Source organism: Gorilla gorilla, chromosome 5, assembly GCF_029281585.2.
Source record: "Gorilla gorilla gorilla isolate KB3781 chromosome 5, NHGRI_mGorGor1-v2.1_pri, whole genome shotgun sequence".
NCBI lineage: Eukaryota > Metazoa > Chordata > Mammalia > Primates > Hominidae > Gorilla > Gorilla gorilla.
Window position 1 is genome coordinate 176,042,684 of NC_073229.2, and position 17,300 is coordinate 176,059,983.

General features: G+C 37.5%; 1 protein-coding gene across 4 annotated transcripts in view; it reads left to right on the forward strand.

Annotated features, from left to right (window-relative positions):
• ESR1 (estrogen receptor 1) overlaps positions 1-17,300 on the forward strand; it is a 410,427-nt gene that overhangs the window by 187,545 nt on the left and 205,582 nt on the right. For all 4 annotated transcript variants that reach the window (XM_055390889.2, XM_055390895.2, XM_055390891.2 and 1 more), the window contains one exon: positions 501-617. In XM_055390889.2, coding sequence (XP_055246864.1) covers positions 501-617 — 117 coding nt within the window. The remainder of the gene's footprint in view (positions 1-500; positions 618-17,300) is intronic.

The following is a 17,300-nucleotide window of genomic DNA, read 5'->3' on the forward strand; positions in this document are numbered from 1 at the left end:
GTAGAAATTAAGTCCACGAGAGGTTTTTTTTTTTTTTTTTTTTTTTGAGACGGATTCTCACTCTGTCGCCTAGGCTGGAGTGCAGTGGCGCAATCTCGGCTCACTGCAACCTCCGCCTCCCGGGTTCAAGCGATTCTCCTGCCTCAGCTTCCTGAGTAGCTGGGATTACAGGTGCGCACCACCATACCCGGGTAATTTTTGTATTTTTAGTAGAGACGGGGTTTCACCATGTTGATCGGGCTGGTCTCGAACTCCTGACGTTGTGATCCACCTGCCTCGGCCTCCCAAAGTGCTGGGATTACAGGCATGAGCCACTGTGCCCGGCCCATGAGAGGTTTTGTTTGCACTTCAAGAAGGACAGAAAAAGGCAGGCAGGCTGGGGAGCAACATAGTAAGGCTGAGGAAGTGATAGGAAAACAGCCTCCAAAAGGTTTCCCTGTAGATTCTGACTGGCTAAGTTTCCTGAAATAATATTAATTCTGTCCTCTTGCTTTTAATAGGACATAACGACTATATGTGTCCAGCCACCAACCAGTGCACCATTGATAAAAACAGGAGGAAGAGCTGCCAGGCCTGCCGGCTCCGCAAATGCTACGAAGTGGGAATGATGAAAGGTGGTAGGTACATCTCTCCCAGGGGCCCTTGGGGATGGCCCTGGCCACCGCCCAGTGCTGGCTCTACCCATTGGAATAACACCATGGGAATTTTGTGTTTTTTTCTTTTAATTGTTTTTTTTTCTATTCTTATTTTTCTTTGCAACAAAAGTATTTTCATAATCCATTTTATTTTAAAAAGGTGGAAGTGTCTGGAACTGGAAATTCTAACATGGCATTTTGTGTTTTGGATTTTCAATGTAAATAATTATATTTTAAATCAAAGGTGTGTGGGAGGCGGTGATGGAAGGAAACGAAGAGTGCTTAGTAAATTATTCTAGAAATATTTTTCAGTTACTGTTTATGTTGCAAATGCTAGAAAATGATATCTGAGGATAAACTTTCCCTAAATTGAGACTTGTAAATGTGAAAGCTGAGTAGCTAATTTATAGCCTTCCAGTCTGTTATCATCCCTTAAGGAATGTGAATTTCAATCAAAAGGCAGTTTTCTCCTTTAGAACCTGAGTCAACCAGCCACTTTCTTAACCTCAGTGTCTAGCATGGTGCTGGCATAGTTGATTACTGAGCACTACACTAACAAGTGTCAAAGCATGCAGGGTTTGTGACTGTGGGCTTGTGTTTTTGCTGTCTTTGCGGCTGTGTGTGTGTGTGGTTTTCTGTCTTCTCATGTATCCGATCTTCCAGTTTTGTTATACAGGAATCTGGAAACTGAATCCCAGTTCTGGGAATATTAGGAGCCCCATAAATGTGGTTGCCTGATTGACCTCATTGCATTCTTGGGAGTCTTATCTTGAGGAACATTGCTTCTAGTCTTGGATAGCCTTCAGTGTAGTGGAAGAGAACAAGTAGAAAATGTGTAATTAAAATAAAGTCACGAGGCTGAGGTGGGCAGATCATCTGAGGTCAGGAGTTCGAGACCAGCCTGGCCAACAAGGTGAAACCCTGTCTCTATTGAAAATACAAAAATTAGCTGGGTATGGTGGCGAGCGCCAGTAGGCCCAGCTACTTGGGAGGTGGAGGCAGGAGAATCACTTGAACCTGGGAGGTGGAGGGGGCAGTGAACTGAGATGGCGCCACTGCACTCCAGCCTGGGTGATAGAGTGAGACTCTGTCTCAATAAATAAATAAAGTCACGGATTCATTTAGTGTTTCAGAAGGATACTGAGGGGAGGGAAGGGCTGATGATGGTGCTACCTTCTGATTGTAATAGGGAAAAGCCCGTTTCTTTTCTGAAGGAGGTGAAGCTTGGGGTGATTTAAGGAGAACAAAATTTCAATGAAAAGGAATAGTGATTTTGCAAATAGTGGGCAGCTAACCTTTAAATCATTCTTACTTGGACGCAGGAGGAAGGAGAGGAAAGACCAAGAATGGAGGTTATGATGAAGACAAGCTTGATTGTTAACAAGCTTACAGTGACAGGTTTCTTATTCCCGGGGTCATAAATACGCCGGACAGGTTGAGGTTTGGAATGCAGCATTTGGAATAAATTCTCCTGGTGAAGAGATGCAATGTTGAATTTACGCATTCTGTGAGCTGTGACTATGACTATACATCTTGAACATCTGAAAAAGCAGCTTTAATTCAAAGGGTAATTAATTCCAAGAATTTAACAGCTACATTCAGAAAATGACACTTGAGTCATAAATGGATTAAATATTTAAGGAATTCATCTTTCTTTGTACTGTTGGAGAATTAGTCAGGCTTAATTAAACTCACAAAATGCGTCTTAAGGTAACTTGATAAGTGACAGGAATATAACAGCTGCATAAGAAAAGCTTTATTTGAAACAGTGGAGTCGAGGTTTAATATTCTTCTTTGGCGATTATAGGTAGGTTAAGCACAGGCTCTTACACACATTCTCCTTGAAAGCTGAAATAATCAAGTTGTGAATATGTCCAAAACAATTTTTAAAATGTGAGGGGTACCCATGCATTGACCCCATTTCATAAAACCGATTCTGGTTTTTTTTGTAATTAATATCCAGATACGGTCTGGCTGCATGAATATAAATTACGCATTCTCATTTTTAATCTAACAAAAATTCATATATGCAAAGACATAATAAAAGTCTCCCTACTGTTTTCGCCTAGGAATCTAGATAATTTGACTGTACACAGCAGACTGTGGATGGCTCCATACACACTTGCACATGTATATTGATGACTGTAAAATATATATCTGTATTAGTTTTCTAGGGCTGCCATAATGAAATACCACAGGCTGGGTGGCTTAAACAACGGAAATTAATTTTCTCCCAATTCTGGAAGCTGGACATGCATAATCAAAGTGCTGGAATATTTGGTTTCTAGTGAGCCCTCCCCTTTTTTTTTTGAGAGACGGAGTCTTGCTCTGTTGGCCAGGATGGAGTGCAGTGGCACTATCTCAGCTCACTGAAACCTTCACCTCCCAGGTTCAGGTGATTCTCCTGCTTCAGCTTCCCAAGTAGCTGGGACTACAGGTGTGTGCCACCATACCCAGCTAATTTTTGTGTTTTTTTGTAGAGATGGAGTTTCACTCTATGTTGGCCAGGCTGGTCTTGAACTCCTGACGTTGTGATCCACCTGCCTCAGGTGATCACCTCAGGTGATCCGCCCACCTCGGCTTCCTAAAGTGTTGGGATTACAGGCGTGAGGCACCATGCCCGGCCTGTGAGGCCTCTCTTCTAGGCTTGTGGCTAGCTGTCTTCTGCCTGTGTCCTCACATGGCCTTTCCTCTGCGTCCGAGCACTCTTGGTATCTCTTCCTCTTTTCACAAGCCCTGTTGGATTAGGAGTCCACCCTTATGACCTCATTTAACCTTAGTTACCTCCAAAAAGGCCCTATTTCCAAATATAGTCACACCGGGGGCTAGGGCTTCAACATACAAGTTTTGTGGGGACACAGTTCATAACAGGCTGCCCTCCCAAAATACCATAGACTGTGTGGCTTAAGTAACGGAAGTCAATTGCCTCATAGCTCTGGAGGCTGAAGTCTGAGACTAAGGTGTTGGCAGGTTTGATTTTTCCCGAGGCCTCTCTCCTTGGCTTGCAGATGGCTGCCTTCTCTCTGTGTCCCCACACGGCCTTTTCTCCGTGCATCCACAGCTTCTTCTCCTTACGAAGACACCAGTCATATCGGATTAGGGCCCCACACACAGGACCTCACTGAATCTTAATCACCTCACTTAAGGTACAATTTCCAAATACAGTCACATTCTGAGGCCCAGGGGGTAAGATTTCAACGTATGAGTTTTAAAGGTACACAATTCAGTATGTGGCAATATCCCATAGGGGTTACTCAGTGATTGTTCAGTATTTCTTTACATGTAAGGAAAACATGTATCTTTCTGGCAGTTTTTATATGTACATAAGTTTTAAATGAAGCTTTAAATTCATAAAATTATAGCCCGTGAGAACATCTTATTTTAATGATATGTATAAAGTACTTGCCATAAATCAATATAATTTATTGTATTTTCTACAACAGGGAATACCACACATGGCCACAGGATACCCTCTATAACAACTCCTTGAAAAATCCCACTGAATAAAGCCTTAATTTACAACTGGAAGTACAATGATAACTAACTATTAAATGTGCAGTCACATGGCAAAGGCCAGCTGTGACTGAATAAATCTTTACAACATGTTTTCAACCATTAGGGTTCACAACAATCCACTTTCTTAACCAGGCTGGTTACCAATTAGGATATTGAAACTCTACCTATGAAATAAAAAGTTTAGTTTCAGTTAAAAGAGAACCACAGACCTACTCCCTACTTTCATAGCAAGGCTGAAAAAATTCACTGAAGATCTATTGTAAAGATCCAAAAGAGTGCATGATTTGTCTCCATGAACTAACAATTTTAATTTGTTATAATACTTACTGCCTCTGAAAATCCCAGCATCATTATTAGATTTGGTTCTGAATCATGGTAGTTCTATAAGATGCAGGATTTGAATTGCACTTTCGGGAATGTGCTTTTCTATCCTAGTACATGTGCTGGTTTCTCTGCATTGCTTTTTCCTCTTCATTTGTCTCCTTCCCCTTGAACTTTAGGTTGTAGATTACATGTCTCTTCTTCAGGAAGGCCTACACAGTTACCTGACAGTTCCTGAGGCTCGAAGTTCAAAATCAAGGTGCTAGAAAATTCATGTTCTAGCTTTAATGGCAAACAGCTCTTCTCTTAGCTCTTATCACCATTATTATTAGTCATTCAATGTCTGTCTTTACATATGGTCCATAAACTCCATGATGGTGGCGGGGGTGGGGGGGGGTCTCTGTGTCTTGTTTACCGATCTTGCATGAAACAAGTCACAAGGTAGGTGTTCAAGAAGCATTTTTTTGCACTAATTAATGAATTGATTCAATTCATTTAAATAGTTATTTGTGTAGGGCTTCTTATATGCAAACCCTTGGGAATAAAGCAAATATGAATAAGATTGTAGTCCCTTCCCTCAATGTCCTCACAGTATAAAGAGAACATTTGCGTGGGAAGCGGCAAATAAAAATCTCAATGGCAAGTGGAGACTGGGTTGCAAGATGGCTCAAATATTGAATGATCAGAATGGGAGTCTAGAGCTTTAACCAACCACTCTCAGGTTTAGTCCAACTCAGAGTATTACTCAGACACCTGACATCCAAGACATATATTATTACTCAAGAATGTGGCCTTCTTGCTGAGTTTGGTAGAAAGAGGAACTCTTCCAAAGATAAATGTGTTCAAATGCTGGCTCCTCCTCAAACTTGCTGAACAACCTTGTTAAAGTCACTTTTATGAGCTTCACTAATTTCAAATATGAAATGGAGATAAATAAATTTTATTGTCCAAGCATGGTGGCTTACGCCTGTAATCCCAGCACTTTGGGAGGCTGAGGTGGGTGGATCACCTGAGGTCAGGAGTTCAAGACCAGCCTGGCCAACAAGGTGAAACCTCGTCTCTACAAAATTAGCCAGGTGTGATGGCAGAAGCCTGTAATCCCAGCTACTCAGGAGGAGAAGGCAGGAGAATCACTTGAACCCAGTAGGCACAGGTTGCAGTGAGCTGAGATTGCACCACTGCATTCCAGCCTGGGCAACAGAGTGAGACTCTGTCTCAAAAATAAATATATAAATAAACAAATAAATAAATTTTACTTAATGAGTTTGTCATGAAGATGACAAATCGTAACATGGGAAAATATAAATCTAAAGTGCCACACAAGTGTTAGCTATTACATATCTTTTTTGTCTTAAAAATAATTACTATCTTAGTTAAAAATTTCATCATATACGAGCACTGCTGGGTTTTTTTTTCAGCTGAAAGAAAGAGAATGGCAATTTCATCACTTCTACAAGATATAAATTTCTAATTTCTTTGTGGAGAATAAAAACTTGGCTTAAACACCTAAGCTTTTTTTTCTTTTCTGATCTCATATGCTGAATATAGCTGAATGACAAGTGAGATGTGTTATTTATCATTTTATGATGCCAGAGATTTACATGAATTTGTGAAAGGTTTTTTCTTACCATAGATTCAGAGGCGTGTTTGAGGCAAGGTTTTCATTGTGCAGTGAGGAAATTGGCACATAGAAATTAATTGATGTGCAGGACTCTTGGACTGACTATTCTGGTTATGTTTCCTTATAACACATTAAGAAGAAATTTGAGATAAAGTAGTAATTGTCAACTAGTCTTTATTTATTTTAATAACAAATGTTGCAGTATAATTTTTAGAAATATTCCAAAATAACAAATAAATCCAAAAATTAACAGGATAATTTTAAAGTGAGAAAATAACATACTACTAATATAGACAGGGAAATATACATGCATCCAGAATGATTCAGAAGCTCAATGAAACACTGGAAAATAAAATATTTTCCTGTTGCTTGGGTTTAATATTTATCACTATGAGTTATCGTAATTTGCTTTATTGATGGATAAACTCCCAACCTGGGGACTGCGATTGGAATCCTCTTTAATCCTACATTGGCTATCCTTTATCAAAAGTAAACAACCGGCTGGCCGTGGTGGCTCACACCTGTAATCCCAGCATTTTGGGAGGCCAAGGCGGGTGGATCGCCTGAGATCAGGAGTTTGAGACCAGCCTGACCAACATGGTATAACCTCATCTCTACATTAGCTGGGCGTAGTTGTGCCCACCTGTAATCCCAGCTATTTGGGAGCCTGAGGCAGGAGAATTGCTTGAACCCAGGAGACGGAGGTTGCAGTAGGCCAAAATCACACCACTGCACTCCAGCCTGGGTGACAGAGTGAGACTCCATCTCAAAAAAAAAAAAAGTATACAACCAATTATTAATGTTCATGATGGTAGAATCAAATTAATAAATTAAAAATGTAGATGTGAATTACTTTTTTTGGATTGCCAAATAATTGTGGAAGATTTGTAGCTGCATGTGAATCCAAGTTTCCTCAAAAGGTAGGTTGGGGTGCTCCTATTTAGGATTGAATTTAAGAAAAATGTTAAAGAAAAGCTAGCTGCTCTTTACCAAAGAGAGACTGGTTGTTTTAAGCAGTAATCTAATCTATATATTTATGATATTGAAACTATTATTTTATTACTTCATATAATAGATATTTATTAAAAACTCCCCATATTATAATTTTTTATTTGCAAACAAACAAATATACTGAATCAAGTAAGTGAATCACATATGGACCTTAAAGACTAATGAATCCAATGTTTGACAGTATTTTACATCAATAAAGCTCTTGTTTCCACAAGCAGAAGCAGATAGTCATCTATGAAACAGATAAAAGTTGATTTGGCATACCCTCTCTTTATTCATTATGATGTTCATGAGAAACCTTCTTGGAACGCTAGGGCTCCAAGGAACACAGTTTGCAAGCCACTGATCTAATCTAACTCCTTCATCCTCTAGGTATGAAAATCAAGGCCCTCCATTACCTATTAGGGATGAAGGCAGGTCAGCCTCTGTGACTGTGAGTTCAGCTGGAGGAAGCATGAGTGTAGGCAGCACAACAATCCCTATAAGGACCATGTTCTTCTTAAGCTGTTTTTTTTTTTTTTCCTAGTAGTTTTTACAGTTTCAGGTCTAGCATTTAAGTCTTTAATCCAGGTTGAGTTGATTTTTGTATATGGCATGAGGTAAGTGTCTAATTTCATTGTTCGGTGTGTAGATATCCAGTTTCTCTAAAAACATTTATCAGAGAAACTGTCCTTTCTCCGTTGTGTGCTTTTAGCAGCTTTGTCAAAAATTAATTGACTCTAAATGAATGAATTTATTTCTGGGTTCTCTATTCTGTTCCATTGGTCAATACATGCTGTTTTAATTACTGTAGCTTTGTAGTATATTTTGAGTCAGGTAGTATTATGCCTCTAGCTTTGTTCTTCTAGCTCCAGATTGTTTTGGCTATTCAGGGTTTTTTTGTGATTCCATACAAATTTTTGGATTGTTTTTCCACTTTTGTAAAAAATGTCATTGCAATTTTGATAGGCATTGCATTGAATCTGTAGATTGATTTGTGTCATATGGATATTTTTAACAATATTAATTCTTCCAGTCTATGTATGGTATATCTTTCCATTTATTTGTGTCTTCTTCAGTTTCTTTTATTGATGTCTATAGCTTTCAGCATACAATTCTTTCACTACCTTGGTTAAATTTATTCCCAAATATTTTGTTTTATTTTTATGGCTATTATAAATGAAATTTCTTCTTGATTTCTTTTTTTGGATAGTTTGCTGTTAGTGTATAGAAACACTACTGATTTCTGTATGTTGATTTTCTCTTCTGAAACTTTACTGAATTTGTTTATTAGTTCTAATAGTTTTTTGTGTGGAGTCTATACTTACATGATCTATGTGTAAGATCATGTCATCAGCAAACACGGGCAATTTAACTTCTTCTTTTTCAATTTGCATGCCTTTTTTTTTTCTTGCATAATTGCTCTGGCAGGAACTCTCGGTACTATGTTGAATAGAAGTGGTGAGAGTGGGCATCCTTGTCTTGTGAGAGTGGGCATCCTTGTCTTGTTATTGATCTTAGGGGAAGACTTTTCAAATTTTCACCATTGAGTATGATGTTAGCTGTAGGCTTGTCATATATGGCCTTTATTGTGTTGAGGTACACTCTTTCTATATTTAATTTGTTGAGAGTTTTTGATATGAAAGGATTTTGAATTTTGTCAAATGCATTTTTTCCTCTATTGAGATGATTGTATGGTTTTTGTCCTTCATTCTGTTAATGTGTGTACCATATTTATAGATTTGCATATGTTGAACCATCGTTGCATCCCTGGGCAAATCCCACTTGATCATGGTGAATGATTCTTTTACGTGTCATGACAATCAATTTTGCTAGTATTTTGTTGTGGATTTTTGCATCTATATTCATCAGGGATATTGGCATGACATTTAATTTTCTTGTAATACCCTTGTCTGGCTTTAGTATCACAGTAATGCTGGGCTTGTAAAATGGGTTTGGAAGTATTCCCTCCTCTTCAATTTTTGGGAAGAGTTTGAGGATTGGTATTAGTTCTTTAAATATTTGGTAGAGTTCAGCAATAAAGCCCATTAGGTCCTGGGCTTTTCTTCCATAGAGGACTTTTTATTGCTGATTCAGTCTTCTTTCTAGTTATTGGTCTGGTCAGACTTTCTATTTCTTCATGATTCAGACTTGCTAGGCTTATGTGTCTAAGACTTTATCCATTTATTCCAAGTTATCCAAGTTGTTGGTGTGTAATTCATCATAGTACTCTTATAATTTTTTGCATTTCTGTGCTATCAGTTGTAATGTCTCCTCTTTTATTTCTGATTCAGTTTATTTGTGTCTTCTCACTTTTTTTCTTAGTCTAGTTAAAGGTTAATCAATTTTGTTTATCTTTTTAAAAACAAATTCATAGTTTCATTGATCTTTTGTTTTGTGTTTTTAGTCTCAATTTTATTTATTTTTCCTCTGATCTTTATTATTTTCTTCCTTCTACTAACTTGGGGCTTAGTTTATTTTTATTTTTCTAGTTATTTGTGGTATAACATTAGATTGTTTGAGATCTTCTTCTTTGATGAAGACATTTATTGCTATAGACTTCCCTCTTGAAAATACTCTTGCTGCATCCCACAAATTTTGGTATGTTGTGTGTCCATTTTCATTTGTTTCAAGATATTTTTCAACTTTCCTTTTTATTTCTTCTTTGACCCACTGGTTGGTTCTGAGTATGTTGTTTTATTTTCAAGTATTTGTGAATTTTCCAAAATTATTTTTGCTGATTTATAGTTTCATATTATTTATGGTTGGAAAAAATACTTGATATGATTTCAATGTTCTTAAATTTATTAAGACTTATTTTGTGTCCTAACATATGAACTATACTGTTTTTTTTCTTTTTTTTTTTTGAGACAGAGTCTTGCTGTGTTGCCCAGGCTGGAGTGCACTGGCTCAATCTTGGTTGAGTGCAACCTCCGCCTCCTGGGTTCAAGCTATTCTCATACCTCAGCCTCCCGAGCAGCTGGGAATACAGGAGCACACCGCCATGCCTGGCTAACTTTTTGTATTTTTTAGTAGAGATGGGATTTCACCATTTTGGTCAGGCTGGTCTCAAACTCCTGACTTCAAATGATCTGCCCACCTTAGCCTCCCAAAGTGCTGGGATTACAGGCGTGAGCCACCGTGCCTGGCCATGATCTATACTGTTTTATCTAACATTCAGTGGATAATGTTCCATGTGTATTTGAGAAGAATGTGTGTTCTGTTGCTGTTGGATGAAATATTCTGTATGTATCTGTTAAGTCCATCTGTGCTAAAGTATAGTTTAAGTTTGAACTTTCATTATTGATTTTCTGTCTGAATAATCTGTCCATTGCTGAAAGTGGGGTACTGAGTTTCCCCAATATTATTGTATTACAGTCTATCTTCCCTTTCATATCAATTAATATTTGTTTCATTCATTTAGGTACTCCAATGTTGGGTGCATATATATGTTCAACTGTTATATCCTCTTAATGAATTGACCCTCTTGTCATTATTTAATGGCCTTCTTTGTCTTATTTTATAGTTTGTGACTTAAAGCCTATTTTATTTGATATAAGTATAGCTGTCTCTGCTTTCTTTTGGCTTCTATTTTCATAGAATGTCTTTTTTGGTCCCTTCACCTTCATTCTCTGTGTTTTCTTAACCATGCATTGAATCTCTTCTAGACATCATATAACAGGGTCTTGTTTTTAAATCCATCTACTCACTGTATCTCTTTCTTCCTATCTTGCTGTCTTCCTTTGTGATTAGGTGATTTTCTATAGTGGTATCCTTTGAATTCTTGCTTTTTGCCTTTTGTATATTTGCTACAGGATTTTGCTTTGTGATTACCATAAGGCTTACATAAAAGATCTTATAGTTATACCAGGCTATGTTCAACTGTTTACAACATAACTTTGATTAATTTTTTAATACTCAATTTATTTGATTGCTTATTTAGAGATAATTTTGATTCATATCGGAAGAAAAATGAGGTATCTTTATGTACCTTTTCAGGAATGACCATGTCTCACCTTACCTTGAATGTTAGAAGAAATGCTGGCAGTGACTCAAGGCCAGGCAAAAATTTCAGAAAGGGTTTATCTTGTTTGTATAATTTTCTTTTGCAAAAATAAATGATTCTTGATATGATGTAAGGAATTTTTCCGTAGATAGAACCTATAAAATGCAGAAATTTGGGGCAGTAATTATATGAATGAATTGCTACTTTAAAATTCTGTAAGTCTCCAGGAATTTCCATATGCTTTTTTTTTGTTTGTTTCAGTGGTTGTGATCAGGCTAATGGGTAGTTTTTAGAGCTGAAAAGAACTTAAAGATCATCTAGTGCACCTTTTTGTTTTTCAGTTGGATTGTTCTTGTCCAAATCACTAAGCTAAGTTAACTGCTCAGACAGGAAACCAAGTCTCCTGACCCATGGTTTAATGCTCCTTTCATTGTTATGCGTCTGCCTGGCTGACCTGTTAGTAACATAAAGCGTCATGAGAGATAGACATATGCATGAGTAAGATATTAATATCCCATAAACCAAAACTGTGACTTAGGAAATATTACGGTGGGCACAGGATATTACTCCTCTTCAACAAAAACATCAATCATATGTTGGCTTAGTTGCACAGCAGAAGTACCAAAATAAATTTATATAGACGGTGTCACAGATACTTTAAAAAGACCTACTTAAGATTTAATTACCTAATATTATTTAATATTTAATATAATTTAAAAGGGGCATTTTTATCTTTCAGCCAAGGTTTTAATTGTTTTTAGATAATTCTATTTTTGAAAGTCTGATTTTGTTTTAAAATGCCCATTCTGGTATATAAAAACATCATTTTGTCAAATAGGAGTCCCAGCTAAGGGTCAAGCGTGCAATTAAACTTGACTCTTTACCTACTACCTAGGAACCTTGGGCAGATCACATACTTTTTCTTCACTCAGTTTTTACTTCTGAAAAATGCCAGCTAAAGTATCTTTCAAATCTTAAATTTTATGTTTTATGATCTAAGTTCAGATTAATAATGGAATGGTTAGAATCCAAAGCTAAAGGTAGTATATACAAGTGTATATTGGGGGTTGGGAGCAACTGCCGCAGCTATCATATTTACATTTCAAGCTCAATTTAGAACAACTGCTGGCAACTGTAAAAACCGGTAGGAATGGGCAGAGTTATTGTCTTCACTAGTCATTGTGGAAAGTGAATCTCTTCTGAATGGAGAGTCACAAAAATGAGTCTGATGCTTTCATGATAGTGAAATGAGAAGATGGCCATATATTGCTATAAATCACCAGCAACATAAAAGAAAAAATTCAAGAATCAAGTTTGTTGAGGCAGGACTCTGAAAAGATAACTAAGCTTTTTTTTTTTTTTTTTCTGTTAGAGATGTAATAATCATGACTAAGACTGGAATCCCAAGAGCTGGTGAGACTTTCTAGTTTCTGCCTTGTGGAAAGAGAAAGGAAGAGGCCAAAAAAGATAGTGAATTTTGGAAAGTTCCTGATTAAATATCGCATAGGCTAGTCTGGTTATGTCTGCTTGAAAACTTATCCAGTAGGTATAAACTAACACACTTGAGGCCAGTCTTTTTGGAAATTACAGAAATATATGTCAGCCTTAAGAGACATCCTATGATGAAGAGCAGAGGGAGTTGTTCATAAAGAAATGTTCTCGTTGGCTGGGCATGATGGCTCACGCCTGTAATCCCAGCACTTTGGGAGGCCGAGCTGGGTGGATCACTTGAGGTCAGAAGTTCCAGAGCAGCCTGGCTAACACGGTGAAACCCCATCTCTACTAAAAATATAAAAAAATTAGCCGGGCATGGTGGCGGGCGCCTGTAGTCGCAGCTACTCGGGATGCTGAGGCAGGAGAATGGCGTGAACCTGGGAGGCGGAGCTTGCAGTGAGCCAAGATCGCGCCACTGCACTCCAGACTGGGCGACAGAGCAAGACTCTGTCTCAAAAAAAAATTAGCCAGGCATGGCGGGGAGCACCTGTAATCCCAGCTACTCAGGAGGCTGAGGTAGGGAAATTGCTTGAACCCAGGAGGTGGAGGTTACAGTGAGTTAAGATGGCACCATTGCACTCCAGCCTGGGTAACAGAGCTAGACTCCATCTCAAAAAAAGAAAAGAAATGTTCTGGTCATGCCTGGAGATAATACATGGTTTAGTTTATGCTTGATTCAGCAAATAAAAATTGGTGAGGAACATACAGAATTATATTTAGGTGATTATATTTTTTATATTTTATACATAAAATTTATATTTTTTATATTTTAGGTGATTATATTTTTAAACGCTTGCTTTACAAGACTAATCATTATTACTTTTTTTAAGTTTTGTGATGTATTTTATTTAACTAATATACCCCAAATAGTATTTCAATACAGAATCAACATTTAAAAACTTTTGATACATTATGTATGTTTTTTTCCTTCACTAAGACTTCCAAATCCTCCAAGTGTTTCACACTTACATCTTATTTTGGACCAGCCAGATTTTAGTGCTCATTTGACCATGTGATCTGTGCTTAAGGAGGCCGCTGGAGCTGAGGCTGGGCTGCAGTACCAACATAGAAGTCTTTATCTGTCAAACCAGGAGTTTGAGATCCCTGAGGGATATGGGAGCCATAAAGGATCTTAAGCAGAGAAGTGACTTTCTTAATTTTGAACCTATCCTGGTGTTCTCATAGATTAGAGGAGAGAGATTTAGGAGTGAGGGATCAAGCAAGAAGGTGGCTCCACATTGTTTTCCATAGTAGTTGTACTAGTTTACATTCCCACCAGCAGTATAGAAATGTTCGCTTTTCACTACATCCACACCAACGTCTATTATTTTTTGATTTTTTGAAAATGGCCATTCTTGTGGGAGTAAGGTGGTATCGCATTGTGGTTTTGAGTTGCATTTCCCTGATCATTGGTGATGTTGAGCATTTTTTCATATGTTTGTTGGCCACTTTGTATCTTCTTTTGAGAACTGTCTATTCATGTCCTTAGCCCACTTTTTGATGGGATTGTTTGTTTTTTTCTTGCTAATTTGTTTGAGTTCCTTGTAGATTCTGGATCTTAATCCTTTGTTAGATGTATAGATTATGTCTGCTTCTCTGTGGGTTGTTTGTTTACTCTGCTGCTGCTCCTTTTGTGCAAAAGCTCTTTAGTTTAACTAAGTCCCACTTATTTATCTTTGTTTTTGTTGCATTTGCTTTTGGGTTTTTGGTCATAAAATCCTTGCCTAAGCCCATGTCTAGAAGGGTTTTTCTGACATTAACTTCTAGAATTTTATAGTTTCAGGTCTTAGATTTAAGTCCTTGATCCATCTTGAGTTGATTTTTGTGTAAAGTGAGAGATGAAGATCCAGTTGCATTCTCCTATATGTGGTTTGGCAATTATCCCAGTACCATTTGTTGAATAGGGTGTCCTTTCCCCACTTTATGTTTTTGTTGGCTTTGGCAAAGAGCAGTTGGCTGTAAGTATTTGGGTTTATTTCTCGGTTCTCTACTCTGTTCCTTTGGTCTACATGCCTATTTTTATACCAGTACCATGCTGTTTCGGTGACTATGGCCTTATAGTATAGTTTGAAATCAGGTAATGTGATGCCTCCAGATTTGTTCTTTTTGCTTAGTTTTACTTTGGCTATGCGGGCTCTTTTTTGGTTCCATATTAATTTTAGGATTTTTTTTTTCTAGTTCTGTGAAGAATTCTTGATGGTGGTATTTTGATGGGAATTGCATTGAAGTTGTAGATTGCTTTTGGCAGTATGATCATTTTCACAATATTGATTCTACTCATCCATGAGCATGAGATGTGTTTCCATTTGTTTGTGTCATCTATGATTTCTTTCTTTGAGAGGTGTTTTGTAGTTTTCTTTGTAGAGGTCCTTCACCCTCTTGGTTAGTTTTTTTTTTTTTTTTTTTTTTTTTTTTTGCCACTATTGTAAAAAGGGGTGAGTTCTTGATTTGATTCTCACCTTGGTTGCTGTTGGTGTATAGCAGAGCTACTGATTTGTGTACATTAATTTTGTATCCTGAAACTCTGCTGAATTCATTAATCAGTTCTAGGAGCTTTTTGGGGGAGTCTTTAGGGTTTTCTAGTTATAAAATCATATCATCAGCAAACAGCGACAGTTTGACTTCCTCTTTACCAATTTGGATGCCCTTTATTTCTTTCTCTTGTCTGCTCCGGCTAGGACTTCTGGTACTGTGTTGAATAGTGAGAGTGGGCATCTTTGTTTTGTTCCAGTTCTCAGAGGAAATGCTTTCAACTTTTCCCCATTCAGTATTATGCTGGCTGTGGGTTTATCATAGATGCCTTTTATTACAATGAGGTACCTTGTATACCGATTTTGCTGAAGGTTTTAATCATAAAGGGATGCTGGATTTTGTCAAATGCTTTTTCTGTATCTATTGCAATTATTGCAATGGTCATGCGATTTTTGTTTTTAATTTTGTTCAGGTGGTGTGTCACATTTATTGACTTGCATATGTTAAACCATCCCTGCATCCCTGGTATGAAACCCACTTGATCATTGTGGAATATCTTTTTGATATGCTGTTTGATTTGGTTAGCTAGTATTTTGTTAAGGATATTTTTTTGAGATGGAGTTTTGCTCTCGTTGCCCAGGCTGGAGTGCAGTGGCACTGCAACTTCCACTTTCTGGTTTCCAGCGATTCTCCTGCCTCAGCACCCTGAGTCGCTAGGATTACAGGCACCTGCCACCACACCCAGCTAATTTTTGTATTTTTAGTAGAGATAGGGTTTCGCTATGTTGGCCAGGCTGGTCTTGAACTCCTGACCTCATGATCCACCCGCCTTGGCTTCTCAAAGGACTCTCAAAGTGTTGGGATTACAGGCGTGAGCCACAGTGCCCGGCCAGATTTTTGCATCTATGTTCATTAGGAATATTGGCCTGTAGTTTTCTTTTTTTATTTTGTTCTTTCTTGGTTTTGGTATGAGGGTGATACTGGCTTCATCGAATGATTTAGGGAGGATTCCCTCTTTCTTCATCTTGTGGAATAGTGTCAATAGGATTGGTACCAATTCTTCTTTGAGTGTCTGCTAGAATTCAGCTGTGAATTCATCTGGTCCTGGACTTTTTGTGTTGTTGGTAATTTTTAAATTACCATTTCAATCTTGCTGCTTGTTATTGGCCTGTTCAGGATTTCTAATTCTTCCTGATTTAAGCTAGGAGGGTTGTATCTTTCCAGGAATTTACCTATCTCTTCTAGGTTTTCTAGTTTATGTGTGTAAAGGTGTTCATAGTAGCCTTGCATGATCTTTTGTATTTCTGTGGGGTTGGTTGTAATATCTCCTGTTTGTTTCTAATTGAGCTTATGTGGACCTTCTCTCTTCTTTTCTTGGTTAATCTTGCTAATGGTCTATCAATTTCATTTATCTTTTCAAATAACCAGCTTCTTTTTGTTTCATTTATCTTTTGTATTTTTTTTTCCAATTTCATTTAGCTCTGCTCTGATCTTGGTATTTTCTTTCTTCTGCTGGGTTTGGGTTTCGTTTGTTCTTATTTCTGTAGTTCCTTGAGTTGTGACCTTAGATTGTCTATTTGTGCTCTTTCAGAGTTTTTGAGTAGGCATTTAAGGCTGTGAACTTTCCTCTTCGCATTGCTTTTGCTGTATCCCAGAGGTTTGGATGGTTGTGTCACTATTACTGTTCAATTTGAAGAATTTTAAAATTTTCATCTTGATTTCATTGTTGACCCAATGATCATTCAGGAGCAGGTTATTTAACTTCCATGTATTTACATGTTTTTGAAGGTTCCTTTTGGAGTCGATTTCCAGTTTTATTCCACTGTGGACTGAGAGAGTAGTTGACATAGTTTTAATTTTCTTAGTTTTTTTGACACTTGTTTGTGGCATATCATATGGTCTATCCTAGAGAATGTTGCATACGCTGATGAATAGAGTGTATATTCTGTGGTTGTTGGGTAGAATGTTATGTAAAGATCTGTTAAGTCCATTTGTTCCAGGGTACAATTTAAATCCATTGTTTCTTTGTTGACTTTCTGTCTTGATGACCTGTCTAGTATTGTCAGTGGAGTATTGAAGTCCCCCACTATTATTGTATTGCTGTCTGTCTCATTACTTAGGTGTAGTAGTAATTGTTCTATACATTTGGGAGTTCCAGTGTTAGGTGCATATATATTTAGGATTATGGTATTTTCCTTTTGGACAAGGCCTTTTATCATTATATAATGCTCTTCTTTGTCTTTTT